Genomic DNA, 14,105 nt, shown 5'->3' on the forward strand with positions numbered 1-14,105 from the left:
ACAGCAGGCCTAGACCTGTGGCAGTCATAATGTGGTTTAAACACAAGCAATGTAGATTAACATACATCTAATAAAATATGTTTAATAACTGGATGTGAGAAGTATAGCATAGTGTGTGTGTGTGTGTAGTACATTCAAACATCCAATGTTAACAGAACTAGTGTCCAAATAAAACATAATAGCCTACCGGTATCATGAGGAATGTATAGTACAGCAAAAAGAGTAGTCTATATAGTATCCAAACAGACATTTCAGAGTTTCTGGTGTCATGATAACACAAGTCATTTAATGTTTAGATCTGCAGGTCGTTTCGCCTGCTGCTGGCGCTGCTTGCAAGCGATATTCTACGGTTGGGAGAGGAGCCTATGGGACTGTTACTCTCACAACTGTGTCGAGACACAGAGCTCAGCTCTCCTGCCGAGTCTGGGCTCTGTGGTCTGCTCAGTCTTTTGAGATCCAATCTAGAGAGCGTCCTCGTTCGGGGAGCCCCATAGATGCTTCGAGGCTTCATGTTTATATTCCCAGTGTAGGAATCCCCACTGTCTGAACTGTTGCTCTCCATCACTGTTGAGCATTGCCATGTTGGACTGACCCTCCGTGACTTCCTTGTGATACCTGTCCGATCAGGGCCTGGGGAGGTGCCCACTGCAGGGAGCGTGGGATAATCCTTGTCGCCACACTCCAGGTCACTGTGATGGGTGAGAGACTGCGTGAGGTCCTCTGGCTTTTCGTGCTTATCCACTGGAGGTGGAGACCGTGTCTCACTGCTGGTGTTATTGGAGTTGCTGTTGTGCTCAGCAGAGCTCAGAACGACCTCCTTGCTGTCCTTGTGGTCGTCTGAGCTTGGCTTGGGACTAAGGTCCCCCTGAATCGGAACAAAGGCAGAGGAAGCGTTTAGTAGAGGGAAAGTAGGGCCATTGCCTTGGTTTTCCAGCAGCAAAGTATATCCACTTGGCGCTGAGGGAATAGTAGCCTTGTGGCTCACAGAGGGACCCATGGAAACATGTTCTTCCTTGAGGTTGCCCATTTTGACCTCCTTGACCTTTTTGTAGCTCAAGTGTACAATCTCAAGCAGGCTGAGGAAGAGAGAGATGCAGGCAATCATCTGCATAAACATCATGAAGAATGATTTCTCTGTGGGCCTGGAGACATAACAATCTACGACATTGGGGCATGGTTCCCTTTCACATTTATAAAGAGGATCCAGGTGTAGTCCGTAGAGGATAAACTGGCCCATCACGAAGGCTAACTCCACCACTGAGCGAGTCGCAATGTGAGCCACATAGGTTTGCAATAGAGACCCCCTCAGTGGTGCCTTGTTGAGCTTGCCCTGATCCAGTTGTCTCAACTCACGCTCAATGCGCCTCCGTTTCTCCACCAGCTCCATATCCACTGATTCCAGTTCCCGACGCAGGCCCACTTTCTTACAATGGCGCTCCTTCTCAAGGGCCCGAAGCTGGTAGATGGCATGACCCATGTACACCAGTGAGGGAGATGACACAAAGATGACCTGTAGAACCCAGTAGCGGATGAGGGAGATAGGGAAGGCTTGGTCGTAGCACACATTGCGGCAACCAGGCTGCTCTGTGTTGCAGATGAAGTCAGACTGCTCATCATTCCAAACATCCTCTGCTGCGACTCCCAGCACCAACATCCGGAAGATGAAAAGGACAGTGAGCCAAATCTTGCCAATTATGGTGGAGTGGATGTGCACCTCCTCTAAGATCCCACCCAGGAAGTTCCAGTCTCCCATTTTCAAGCAGGTATTGCTGTAGAACAATGTAAATTATACAAGAAAATGTTAATTATATAATTGCAAAAATGGACAAAGCCTTTATAACACAGAACTGAACATCGGATCAGAAAACCAACATTATTTATTTTTGAAATAATGATTTTGCTGAGAAAGTATTGAGTCTGGTTACATCACAAAACAATTTAAAGTGAAATATAAAAATATGTCAAATAATAGAATCAGTAATGCCTTTCATAGACAAAAGAGGAGAGGGGACTAACACATTATCCCAGGCATATATATATATATATTTAAATATTTAAATATATATATTTCTGTATTTTATTGACCTGGACAAAGCAATAAAAGAAAGCAAAACCTTATACCATTATCTAATACCAGCATCTCATCGCAATGTTATCTGCTAATCAATGAATATTGGCAACCATTAGATGTGAGCTGTAATCATTACAAAATAGTCTAATGGACATAATGGTAGCCCATGATGTAATAATTCTTTACTTGTTTAGCATTGATACTAGAGGACAGGAAAAGGACATCTTATACTGTAACTGACAGCTTTGGCCTAATTGCAGCACCTACTCCAAAAACGGATTTAACAATTAAAATGAAAATTAAACTTACCTTTCATTTTGGATATGAATGGTAATGGTCAAGACATGTTGCAACAAAATCTGCCACTGAATACAATCTTATGAGCATTGTTAATGCTGTAATTATCTTCTTAGAATGCTAAAAACAGAAACAATTCTAATGTTCTCTGTGATTCCAGGCTCCACTGCTGGTGCAAACTAGTTGGCTGTAGTTGTACACAACTTATAGGCTGCACAGAGAAATCAATGCTGTGTTCTGTTGCCAATTGCCATGTACCTTGCATTGCGGATGCTCGGGCGCCGGAGGTGGCCCTTTCGAGTCATTGGCGCGAAATGTGCCGCCAAATATTCCATGCCCTCTGTGGTGTGGTGGGAAGGTAGCTACTGGTGGGTTCCTGCAGTTGGATAGATTCCATTTAATGAAATACTTATGAAATGGTACATCATGACATGACTCATTAAAAATATTGGAGAAACAAATTAGCTTAGATTATTAAATGGCACTTCCCCACTGTTCCTAATAGTCAGGATATGTTAGATGCGGAGGACAATTTTGTGCAAATCCCATTAACCCATTAGGACCTGAGGCAGATTCTACAAAATAATGCCTTGCTTGATTCAGTATTTAGATATTGTAACTTTTTTTTAAGTTGCTTGATTCAGTATTTAGATATTTGATATTGTAACTTAAATAACTTTTTTAATTTATACAATTTTGTTATTGTATTCTATTTTCTTCATTTCCCCCAAAAAAATCGTTACAAAAAAATCACACCAGTGTGAACTGAGTGGTGCAAATCCCCTCTCCCCCTGCCCCCCCCCCCCCCCCCCCCCCCCCCCTCTCTCTCATTAGCAGGCAACAGTGCAGCACTATCTCTCTCTCTCTGTTGCTGGCAAAACAGCGCCACTTTTGCCCCTACTGCTACTCATAGTCACACACAGTCACATAGGTGAAAGTCACATAGGTTAACACGGACATTGCTGTTCCTTGGAGTGGTTGCAGCACTCAATAAATACAAATAAAGTAATTGATAAAACACATGGTCCCTTCACATATTAGAAGGACAATAATATCAGTAGTCACCAGAACAAATGACAGGTGTTTATGTTGGAGTTTGAAGTTACAATGGGTTTGTATAGGAAGGGGGCGTGTCTGATAAAATTATATAAAATATTTAAATACTTAATGAAGCAACTTAAAAACTGTCTGGGGTGCTCACAAAAACCTGAGTCAAAACTACGCCAAACATGTGTGGAAGTGAAATATTCCTATGACTTGTCTGCATTACCTCTGTTATATAACATGTTTATATCTAAGTATATAGTAGTATATCTAATGTTTATATATAAGTACCAATGATGACAAGTAATTGTGTCTCTGCTTGTGCCTGAAGTGCAGTCAGACAACAGGGGGCAGCTTCATTGTTTATCTTTGGTGTGGTTGTATTTAATCTCACACCTATGTTCCTGTATTTTAAAAAGCGTGTAGCAAGATTTGTCACCCAGGGTCATGACACCAGACAGGGTTGAAGTTCAATTCGTGAACCTCACAAATCTAAATAGACTTCAGAATTAGGCATAATAGCATTCCTCTCACCGTGTAGGCTAGAAATACAGTGCAGGAAAACAATAAAAACATTATTATTAGTATTATTTCTTACCTTGAGGTAATGTCAGGTTGCAAAGCCAATGCTAAGGTTATATACTTTTAGCATAATCTTGATTTCCCTTCATAAGTGAAATAACACGACCCATTACTGTCATATCATACCATGTTTCCATAGAGTAATTTCTGTCTTTGATGCAGCTGTCATATAACCACAACAAAGGCTGGGAGACCACCCACCACTTATGTCCATCCAGTACATTCAGCCACTATATTCCTGCATAATATTCCTGCATAAGACCAGTCAATGTGAATCACTAGCAGATAGTCAATCCGTTTCCCATATATTTTAAAACGTGCTTCTGTCCACCACTTACCATAATGTAGCTAGAGACTGAGTGCTTATTATACACATCCCAATCCCCAATGGACATTTAAAATATATATTTTAGTAATTTGATTTAATAATGAATACAATTTGGTTACCAATTTCATCCAAAGCACTGTGTAGTATTATCAATGCATGGGGGGGGGGGGGGGGGGGGCTAGAAGGAATCAAACCTGGCTGGTGACAGTGGAAATGGTACCTGTTGAGCTACACAAAAGACAAGAAATTGTTCCCTTTCCAGCCAGTGAGGTGGCTGTGGCCTGAGTTTTCCATTACGTTGGTTTTCTCATCACACAGTGATTTGATAGCTTAACCACTCGTTCTCGATATTTGGCCACGGACCCCCATCTGAAAATGTTTTGTGCCAAGCACCCCCAGAAGAGAAGATTTATATTAAAAAAAAATCAATTTTCAATATTTTTCCTAACATTTTCTAAAAATAGCAGAATAGACAAAGTATAAATGGATAAAGTGATTCAACTGATTGCGATTCTATATTAACTACTTTTGCTGGGCACCCTCTGGAATCCCTGGGGGTCCCCGGACCCCACTCTGAGAACCACTGACTTTTTTTGAGGCCTTCCGTGTTCTAGACATGCTAATGCAACTCAATGAACTACCACGTTGTCATTCCAGTTTTTTGATCATCGCATGGTTTTCAATACCACGGTCGATAGGGCATGCCCGATTATGTACATGGTTGATTTACTGTGAATCTAATCAAGTCATTCCTCCCAGCTACTCTGCTTTGTATTCCATTAACAGGAAATCAATTGCATGGCTTGCAAACTCTTTAGGTTGGTTTTCTGAAGGCATGCACACTGCTACTCTACAACCAGCTACCCTTCAGCAAGGTAGGCTACTAAATCCCCACCTGCTCCATTGTCATTGCTCAATGGCCAACAGTATGCATTACATTTAGAATAGAAAAGTAGTCTTCACAATAGATAGGTGCTTCCTCTTAATGGAAGCACGATCCAGTGTGCGATTATTTAACATCGTTATTCTGCCGAGCACCTGGAATTTTGTCATTTGGATGTGCACTCTTTCCCATTACATTTTAGGCAGTAGGCCGACTGTCCCTTCTTTCAGAACAATACATCCAAATGGAATAAACCATAATAAATTATGTTGTAGAACACAAATTAGAGCATGGCCACACCTACACAACTGCCATGGAATTTTGACGTAATTCTATAGAATAGCCACATTATTTAAACATTCCATATAGACCGGTGGTATAGGCAACCTTAGGCACAGGGCAGGGTGATCAAAGCACACAGACTAAAGTGAGTCTTTTGAAAACAATATTTAAAGAAAAGTTTAGTCGGTTAAATTAAGTCCCCTCACATCTGTACAAATTACACCCTGCACATAATTCTACATTCAAACTAACTGGAGTCGGTGGGTAATTGCTCAAAGTCTAATAAAGAAAGCATTTCTTAAAAAAAATAAAGTTTATGTATATGGACAATCAAAATCTGTTGGAAATATTTAATTTTGATGTGGTGTCATGATTATTAAACTAATGTTTATCGCTAAGATTATCAAGAAAATAAAAAGACGGCACTTGACATGGTCAAAAGGGTTGCAGAATCCTCATGATAGACAAACGGCATTAGGTACAAACATGAGCAATAGCGTTCCTCCTTGCATCATACACCTAAGATAATAACCGTAACAAATGTAGAATTTATATTGAAAACCAAAAACATAGATGCCACAAATGTGTGCTCCTGTACAAGAAATGCATTTTATTGCTTTTAAAATAATGGCATTTTATAAAAAAAAACAAAAATAAAACTGAAGGAGTAAAACATGCAAAAAGTAGACATTTATTCAGGAAACCCACTGATACAATCATTCAAGTAAACATGACGGAGAAAGCTTTCCCTTTTCAGAATACATGGAAGCTACTGAAACATTTCTGATATCCCTTTCACTAAATCTTTATCCAAAAGTTCTTTCCTAAAATCAAGGTCAGGACCGGCAGAACAAACCGTAAATATTCACATGCGGTATCAGTGGAGTGTCACATTTCTCCTTACTTAAAAAAAAAAATCTCAATCTCAAACAATATTTTTGCAAAAATGACCAGTCCTTTAACAAAGCATATCCCAGCCTCTTTCCCCAACTGATCCTCGGAAGGATTCTGGATTGGTTTCCTTTGCTTCCTAGTGTCCTCCTGACTTGCGTCCTGTCCAAGACCGGGACCGAGACCGTGAATGAGATCTTGATCTTGACAAGGATCTAGACCTGGAACGGGACGGCGTTCTACGCATTTCCTGCTGGGGCCTGTGAGCCACTGGAGCCGGGTGGACATCGTCTCGTGGTGGTTGACTCTGGGACCTGGAGCGGGAACGAGACCTTCCTCTGTAGCCTTGAAGCCTCGGTCTTTGACTGAAAACAGAAAGATAATTCTTTTTAATTATTTGACAAGAAAAGAAAAAGACTGTCAAGAACGAACATAAAATATTTTTAAAATAATTCACTTACGGGCAAAACAATTCTGCAGATATAGTATGGAACTATGGATATCAGAATGTGTTTTGCTGTCAACTCCAATAAAACTTTTAGACTGTTTAGTTCCGTTTGCCATGATGGCGAGAGTGAGTGCTGCTCACGCTGTTCTGTGCCTGAACCAGTTTGTGTGGGTGTATGGTACACAGACGGGCACAGAGAGGATTAGGTTTGCAAAGTTTCAAAAAATTCCTCAAGAAAACATTTGAGAGTATGGCCGTTTCATTTTAGAATTTAGCTAAATATCGTCTCTGTCAGGTGGAAACCTCATATGTCCAAAACTGTTACTTATCAGGATTGAAATTCAAAAGCAGCAGATCTACAAGCTCAAAACATGTTGCCTTGCACCACGTTTTGAGCTTGTGGATCTGCTACTTTTGAGCTATAGTATGAATAGTAAGGCATTAATTTAGCAAAAAACACAAAAAGTAAAAGTTTTTTTTCTACCACAGCAATAAAAGATAGCAACATAGGGTTTTCAAAAAAACTGTTAGGATATAGACATTTGTAGAATCGGCTTCAGGTTTTATAGGTTAATATCTCCAGAACCGGCAGCAGAATCAGACTTTTTAAACAATACTGTTTTTTAGTTTTAAAAAGTAAAGAGTTAGTTACTTATCTAAAAAAGTAACTAGTTACTTTACTAGTTATTAAATTATGAAAGTAACTACTTTCAAGTTACTTTAAAAAATAATATAAAAAAAACGATTTAAAAGAAGGTTTTTTGTTCTGTCGCACAGTAAGAGAAAAGACAACTCCCTCCTAACATTATGAAATTTAGTGGAACAATAAAACATGTTCAGAAATTTTGACAGGGTTAGGGTTGTAGCCTCAACTTGCCTTTAAAACAAATGGTGCTGTGCAATATGAAAATAATAATAAAATAAAAAATGAGTCCATATATCTGCAGTGGTAGAGAGATATTCTAATTAATCAAATGTATTTTTGAGCTCATCTTCCATTGTAGAATATTCACTGTTCAGGTATTTGGAAAATGTATTTCTGCACATTGGCCCTTTCACTGGTATTTTGCTGACCAGTGCTCTGAAAGGAACAGACTCCACCGTTGAGAGGGGAAGCATTTCCTCAACAACATAGGCTACCTGGCAATCATTTTGTCAAGTTTACTCTTGGTGACATGCTGCTGTGGCGATTTAAAATCTATCTTTGTCTGTTTTGGTGGTGTTGGTCCATGTGAGGCAGCCTCATGGACTGATTTAAGATGCTTTCTTAGATTTGCATTGCTCTTCTTGGCTGTGGACAATGCTTTCTGTCCGCCACATAATTTGCATTTTCACCTCAATGTTTTTGTCGTCCTTCACCCGCAAGTACTCAAAATGCTTGTATTTCCAACACACAAAGCATCCGATCTCGCTGTCATCCGCATTTGCCATTGTAGCGTGGTAATAATGTTCGTTCAATCTGTGTTTTCTGTGTATGCGTTACAAGGGTTTGTGTGTCTGTGTTTACCACAGCCATAAGAGTAAGACCCCGCCCTACTCTGTCAGACTGTCTCTGATTGGCTTACCCTGAAATCTGGCCCTACGTTAGCCAATCAATGACCTCTTCTGCGACGTGCTTTGTTCAAGTTAGAGTGAGAAGCCATGTGGGCTCAGAGAGCACAAGCTGTCAACAGAGTACAACACAGAGAGCGCTCTCTCAGCAGTCAGCACAGAGACGAGGCGGCTGTATGACAAGATAGACTCACGGCGCTGCATGGGGAGACTTTTCACTTAGTTGACATAATAACGCCGGTAACGCACGCACACTAACTATAAGGCCGTTATGGAATGGGGAAATGTAAAGCGTTAGGTTACAAGTTACTGCAAAAAGTAGTTTAGTTATGTAACGTAACGTGATGTAAGGGCGTTAGTTACAACACTGATTAGAACTGGGTTCCGTAGGGCCCACAGTCATCATTTATTGATTTTGTGTGCTTGCACTCTTCCTGTCTGTCTCGTTTCTGTCCGCAATTAAGAGGATTGCTTGCGGCTGGTGACTGGCTGTGTGTGTGCATCGTAATCACAAGTGTGTCTCTCTCTCCCTGTTGTTTTACCCTCCCCCGACTCTCCATGTGCTGCACATAGTCATAAGTTCTAACACTCCATGCCTAATGGATGGACAAATCAGATGTCCAGAAGCCACTGCCAGCAGCTGTTTTCACAGCATGTTAGACCATGTGCGCTCTCTGTGTCCAAAACTTTTTTTGTATGTGTTGAACTGGACACTAGTGTGGAGTCCTCCTACCTTTGCACACAAATGTGTGCAAAGTAGTTCACAACATTGTATTGCAAAATTTAAAAAAAAATCTGCAATGTGCATAACCAAGAACCGCTGAACCCTAGTTTCCAACCAGTTTGAGTTGTTTTCTTATTAGCCTCTGGTGATGTCCCTTTGTTGTATCATAATATGTCAATAATTTGGTTCCCCCTCCCTAAACATGCTTGGGGATGTAACAGGAGAAAGAAAAAAACAAAAAAAGTACTGCATACTAATTGTGTGTCTAAGCATAGAATTAAACAAAAAAAAACTAAGATATAATACTTTTGTCATTTTTAAAACTTTTGGGCACTCAAAAAACGCCATGTATTCATAAACAGAGAAAGAGGTGCTGCTGAACAAATTACATCCAATGGAAATTAGCAAGCTCACGTTTCATCCTCTCGAGTCCTGCTTCTTTCTCTCCTTGGCACCCTTCCACGAGAGCTGGATTGAGGAAGACAGCAAAAATGTTGCATGTTTCTTTGCGACACAACAATACTATAACTATACAGAGGTTGGTTATCACCATCTTAGTTAGGGATAGCTCATTTCACTGAGAGCTTTAGTTGAATGTTTGTCTTCTAGACATTAGCTCTGCATAAATTATCTAGGGCTGGGACTCTATTAAAAAATATAATCTAATTAAATCAGAGGCTTTGTAATTAATTAATCACATCAATATTTGAACCTGAGAACAGTGCGAAGCATTTTTTCAAATGGATTTTGGTATACGAGCGAATCAATGAATAGTGACTACATAAGTTTAAGCAATAAAACATTGTTTTTTGTAGTAATAATCTCAAATTTATATAGCGCTTTTCTGAGTACCCAAAGATGCTTTACAAGGGGTATATGAGAAAACAAAAACAACTTCGTTAGGGGAAAAACACTAAGACTTAATGCGTTAATTTATTTAACGCAATATTTTTTCTGTAATTAATCGCAATTAACGTGTTAAAAGTCCCGGCCCTAAAATTAACACATAACAAGGCAGTAAGAGAAAACTCACTTTCTTGGACTGTTGGAGCGCCTGGGCCGACGCTCATAGGAGCGGCTGCGTGAGCGGTTTCTTTCATAGCTGCGGCTACGTGAACGTCTACGGCGACTGTCTCTGTCATAGTCATCGTACCGTGAGGAGCTGCGTGGAGTTGGAGATCCGTCCTTTGTTTTCATCTGACCTGGTGCTGTTGAATAACATGGAGGATGAGGAAAGAGTCAACCAAAAGTTCAAAAAGATACCAAACAGAGCAAGCAGTACTTCACCCTAGAAATACATTCACTAGATTCATTCACTTTGACTGTTGATGGTTGGCTGGGAGTCAAAGACATGATGGGTCCTCAAAGCCAAATTTCCTTTGGCTTTGAGGACCCATCATCAACCCATCTTCATATAATTGGTCCTTACTAATGCTCATAAATATGGCACCATTTTGTCTACTCAGTCTGTCTCAGGGGAGGGCTGTGGACAGTGACAACATCGATGGGGAATCTAAGCTAATAGAAACTGCAAGTTTTCTATTCCTGGAAAGCTAGCATGCCAAAATGGAAGTCATTGTTCTTGTGTTAATAAAATTTGCTTTAAAAAAAAAAGGAACCCTGCCTCGATGACGCCACAGGTAGGCAGGTTTTTTAGTAGGGATGCTCCGATCAGGTTGTGTGAGACCGATACCGTTTTTTCTCATGATCGGCCGATACCAATAGGTCCGATACTGATCTTGTGAAATGTTGCAAATTTTTATATTTCCAAAATTATTATATATCAAAACTGTTCCTGTGTGGGGACTGGAGGAAGGGGAGAATGTTTAGGCCTGTCACAAAAATGCAAAATGATGTTATACTATATATCTGATTGACATTTATACCACTTAAATGGTGTAAAAGATCCGTTTCTCCAGATAGGGTAAATTGCCGATCTTAGATAGCGTAAATGCCGATTACCGATCAGAGTGTATATCGGCCGATCACCGGCCGATTATCGGAGCATCTCTATTTGAGTGTCCAAAGCCCTCCTATGAGTCAAAGAAAAGGGTACCATTTTATCAGGAGTATTAGTGAGGAGCAATTATATGAAGCTAGGTTGAAAATGGGTGAATTCAAAGACAGTAGTGGGTAGTGCCACCACCTATTCCATTTTATGTTCATAGGGTATATGGAAGTGTGGACAACATATGGAAATAAATAATTAAAAAAGACTTACTCTTTCGGTCACCCTGTGCAAACTGGATTTCGATCTGTCGACCAGATACCCATTTCCTGTCAAGGCTGTGAAGGGCATCCTCTGCATCTCGCACGTCCTCAAACTTGCAGTGTCATTAAGGATTCTTTGTCTCTTTTTTGTGGGACATAATCATGCAGGCCATACAAATCTAAGAAATGCTTACGAGTTCTCTTTTGGAACTTTGAGTTTGGCTCTTGAAGAAAATGTGAAAGGAACAAATGATACATGGGAGTTTTGCAAGTTATTCTCATAAAACAAATTCTGTAAGGACCTTATGGAGTGGACAGTGGAGACTCAAAACCATTTGTTTGCTCATTTTAATTTCAGGAGAAGAGTCATTAAACATTCCATTTGCATTGAATATGCAACAAAAAAATTGAGGAAGCAGAAATGCAAGGTTAGCCACATTTTAACATGGACAGATTTTTCTATTTTTAGCAAACATTTAATAAATCCAATTGCGCACCAGTCTACAAACAAAATATGTTGATTAAAAAAAATACATTCAAATTGAAATTTCAATCAAAATTATGTAAAAAAACGATATGCTGGCAAACGATTGTCGTCAACTCTGTGGATTTGTTTAAGGATACAAAATTAATATCGGGTTTGTTACCTTAAACAACCTTGACCTTTCTTTGACTTTCATCTTCATCTTTACTCTTTTCTTTAAAACGACTCCCATTGGGACTTGGCTTGTTTCCTGCTTGTTTATTCGTCTTTAACCACTTTTTCTTTTCCTCATTCTTTTGACGCCATATCCAAGCCTTTTTCCTCTTCATGCTTTAAAAGTTCGCTTTCTTTAAACTTCCCCCTCACTGTTTCTTGTACTTTGACATCCTGAAGGTCTGTGTGGATTCTCTTTACAGCTATTCTACATGGCTTTGTTCTCTGTGTGCGCCCAGCTCCACAACAGGATACTTTTACAGTTTCTAAAGCAACAACAGAGAAACTTTAAGTTAGATGCTGATACAATAAAATACATGACACATACTTTACTGTTACATGATGTAATGGGTTAGATTAGAACATTGGTTCTCAAATGTTTTCATGTCAAGGACCACCAAATTGATTTGTATTAGCATCAGACCCTCAGTTCAGAACGTCTCTAAATGTTATGATGAATTGAAAATGGTGGACCCTCTTGTAAACAAGTGTAATACTTTATGGTGTCGTCCACTCAGTTAACAGTTTTTGTATTGAGTTGTACTTGAAATGTACTGTAATTCTGCAAACTGTTAATATATACTTAAATCAATCAAAAGATTGTGTCAAGGACCACCATATTTTTTCAAGATTATTCAACACCTATTTTCTAAAACGGATCTACAAGCTCACAATGCATTGCAACATGTTATGAGCTTGTAGGTCGGCAATTTTTGAATAACCAATTAGTATAAATGGTTAAACTGGTTGGGGACCCCTGGAATCCCCTCAAGGACCCCAATTTGAGAACCACTGGGTTAGAAGAAAAACAATAAGCATAGATCAAGAAACATTTCAAGTCTTTTTTTGTAAAGGGAAAGGATATTGAATGTACGCAAATCCTCTTGGTAGTCGTGTATAGAAGTCAAGCGGGATGTAGACATCTACAATTGGCCCATAGCGGCCAAACTCACGGCGCAAATCCTCAGGCCTGAACACCGTAAATACAAGTTTGATTCCAATTACCCACAGCAGGGACTAAAGCATTTTGTTCAAATGCTTTAGTTTAGTGCAATGGCTCTCACACCTCGGAGTCGGCAAGGAGACCACAGGGACAAGGGACCCACTTTCCCCCGAAGGGGGCGGTGAAGGTAAAGGAAGACTCAAGACTGGGGCCTTAGTGGACAACCACTGCACTACTACTACAGCATTTGAAAAATAAAGAAATAAACAATAATAATGTAAAAAAAACGGAACTGAACTGAGCATGTAAAAACAACAAACTAAGGTAAATGTTTATGTGCAACAGTGTAACGTGAAATGTTTTCCAAGTCTATCGTTAGCTGTGTGCAGCACGCGTGGAATGCTAGTCAACGAGCGTGCTCCGTTGTCTGTCCATGACTCATTCAAGCATTTTAAAGCTCATACTATCAAATTGCAGCTAGTTTCTGACTCAATGCGACCACTGTAAATATGCATGTTGGTTTACACCAAGGTGTTCATTTGCACTGGTCTAGCGGCAGCTATTGAACATTAGCAACGTTAGCTACAACAAGCTAACCTACAAGTTACACACTACTTTTCTCTTGACTTAGCTCGAGGTGAGCTAGTTTTCCTGCTCAAATGTTGACTCACCTGGAATCATCAGCAATGTTTCTGACAAAGAGGGATGTGTTTGGAGGCCTCATGTATCTCCCGGCCATGTTTGTAAATAATGTAAAGCTCTGTGTAGGAACTAGTTACTACTATACTATTTTAACAGTGATAACTTTGTTTGCTAGCAGAACAGAAGAAAAGAGGGGGGAGGGAACCGAAAAACAGTGCATGCGCAGTAACAAGCAAGTAGAAAATAGTGAAGGGGGGAGAACATCACCGCCCTCTACTGACAGCGCCACCGTCTAGAAATAGAAGTTTGGAGTCAAAGTCCCCTTAGGCCCAAGACAAGCAATACCCGTCTCCTTAGGCCAGGGATCCTGGGGTCCAGGGGATCCCAGCAAAATGTGTATTATAGCAACAAATTCAGTTATGTCGTACTTACAGCTATTCGACCTACAAGCTCACAACGTACCTCGACCTACAAGCTCACAGCTTCAGCTTGTAGATCTGCTATTTTCAAA

The 14,105-nt window shown here is 40.0% G+C and overlaps 2 protein-coding genes across 2 annotated transcripts; both read right to left on the bottom strand.

Annotated features, from left to right (window-relative positions):
- Positions 1–292: 292 nt before the first annotated feature.
- Positions 293–1,753, bottom strand: gja9b (gap junction protein alpha 9b; the record flags this gene model as incomplete). Its single annotated transcript, XM_079522722.1, has 1 exon — positions 293–1,753. One exon carries the CDS (start codon positions 1,751–1,753, stop codon positions 293–295), a length of 1,461 nt encoding a protein of 486 aa, XP_079378848.1.
- Positions 1,754–6,015: 4,262 nt separating this feature from the next.
- srsf10b (serine and arginine rich splicing factor 10b) lies at positions 6,016–13,850 on the bottom strand. The gene is made up of 6 exons (XM_079522772.1): positions 13,624–13,850; positions 12,875–12,979; positions 11,323–11,426; positions 10,135–10,309; positions 9,516–9,569; positions 6,016–6,743 (listed from the first exon to the last, which is right to left on the bottom strand). The coding sequence occupies exons 1-6, from the start codon at positions 13,689–13,691 to the stop codon at positions 6,518–6,520; spliced, it is 732 nt and encodes a 243-aa protein (XP_079378898.1). The 5' UTR covers positions 13,692–13,850; the 3' UTR covers positions 6,016–6,517.
- Positions 13,851–14,105: the final 255 nt, after the last annotated feature.

Source organism: Electrona antarctica (assembly GCF_951216825.1).
Source record: "Electrona antarctica genome assembly, chromosome: 15".
Lineage (NCBI taxonomy): Eukaryota > Metazoa > Chordata > Actinopteri > Myctophiformes > Myctophidae > Electrona > Electrona antarctica.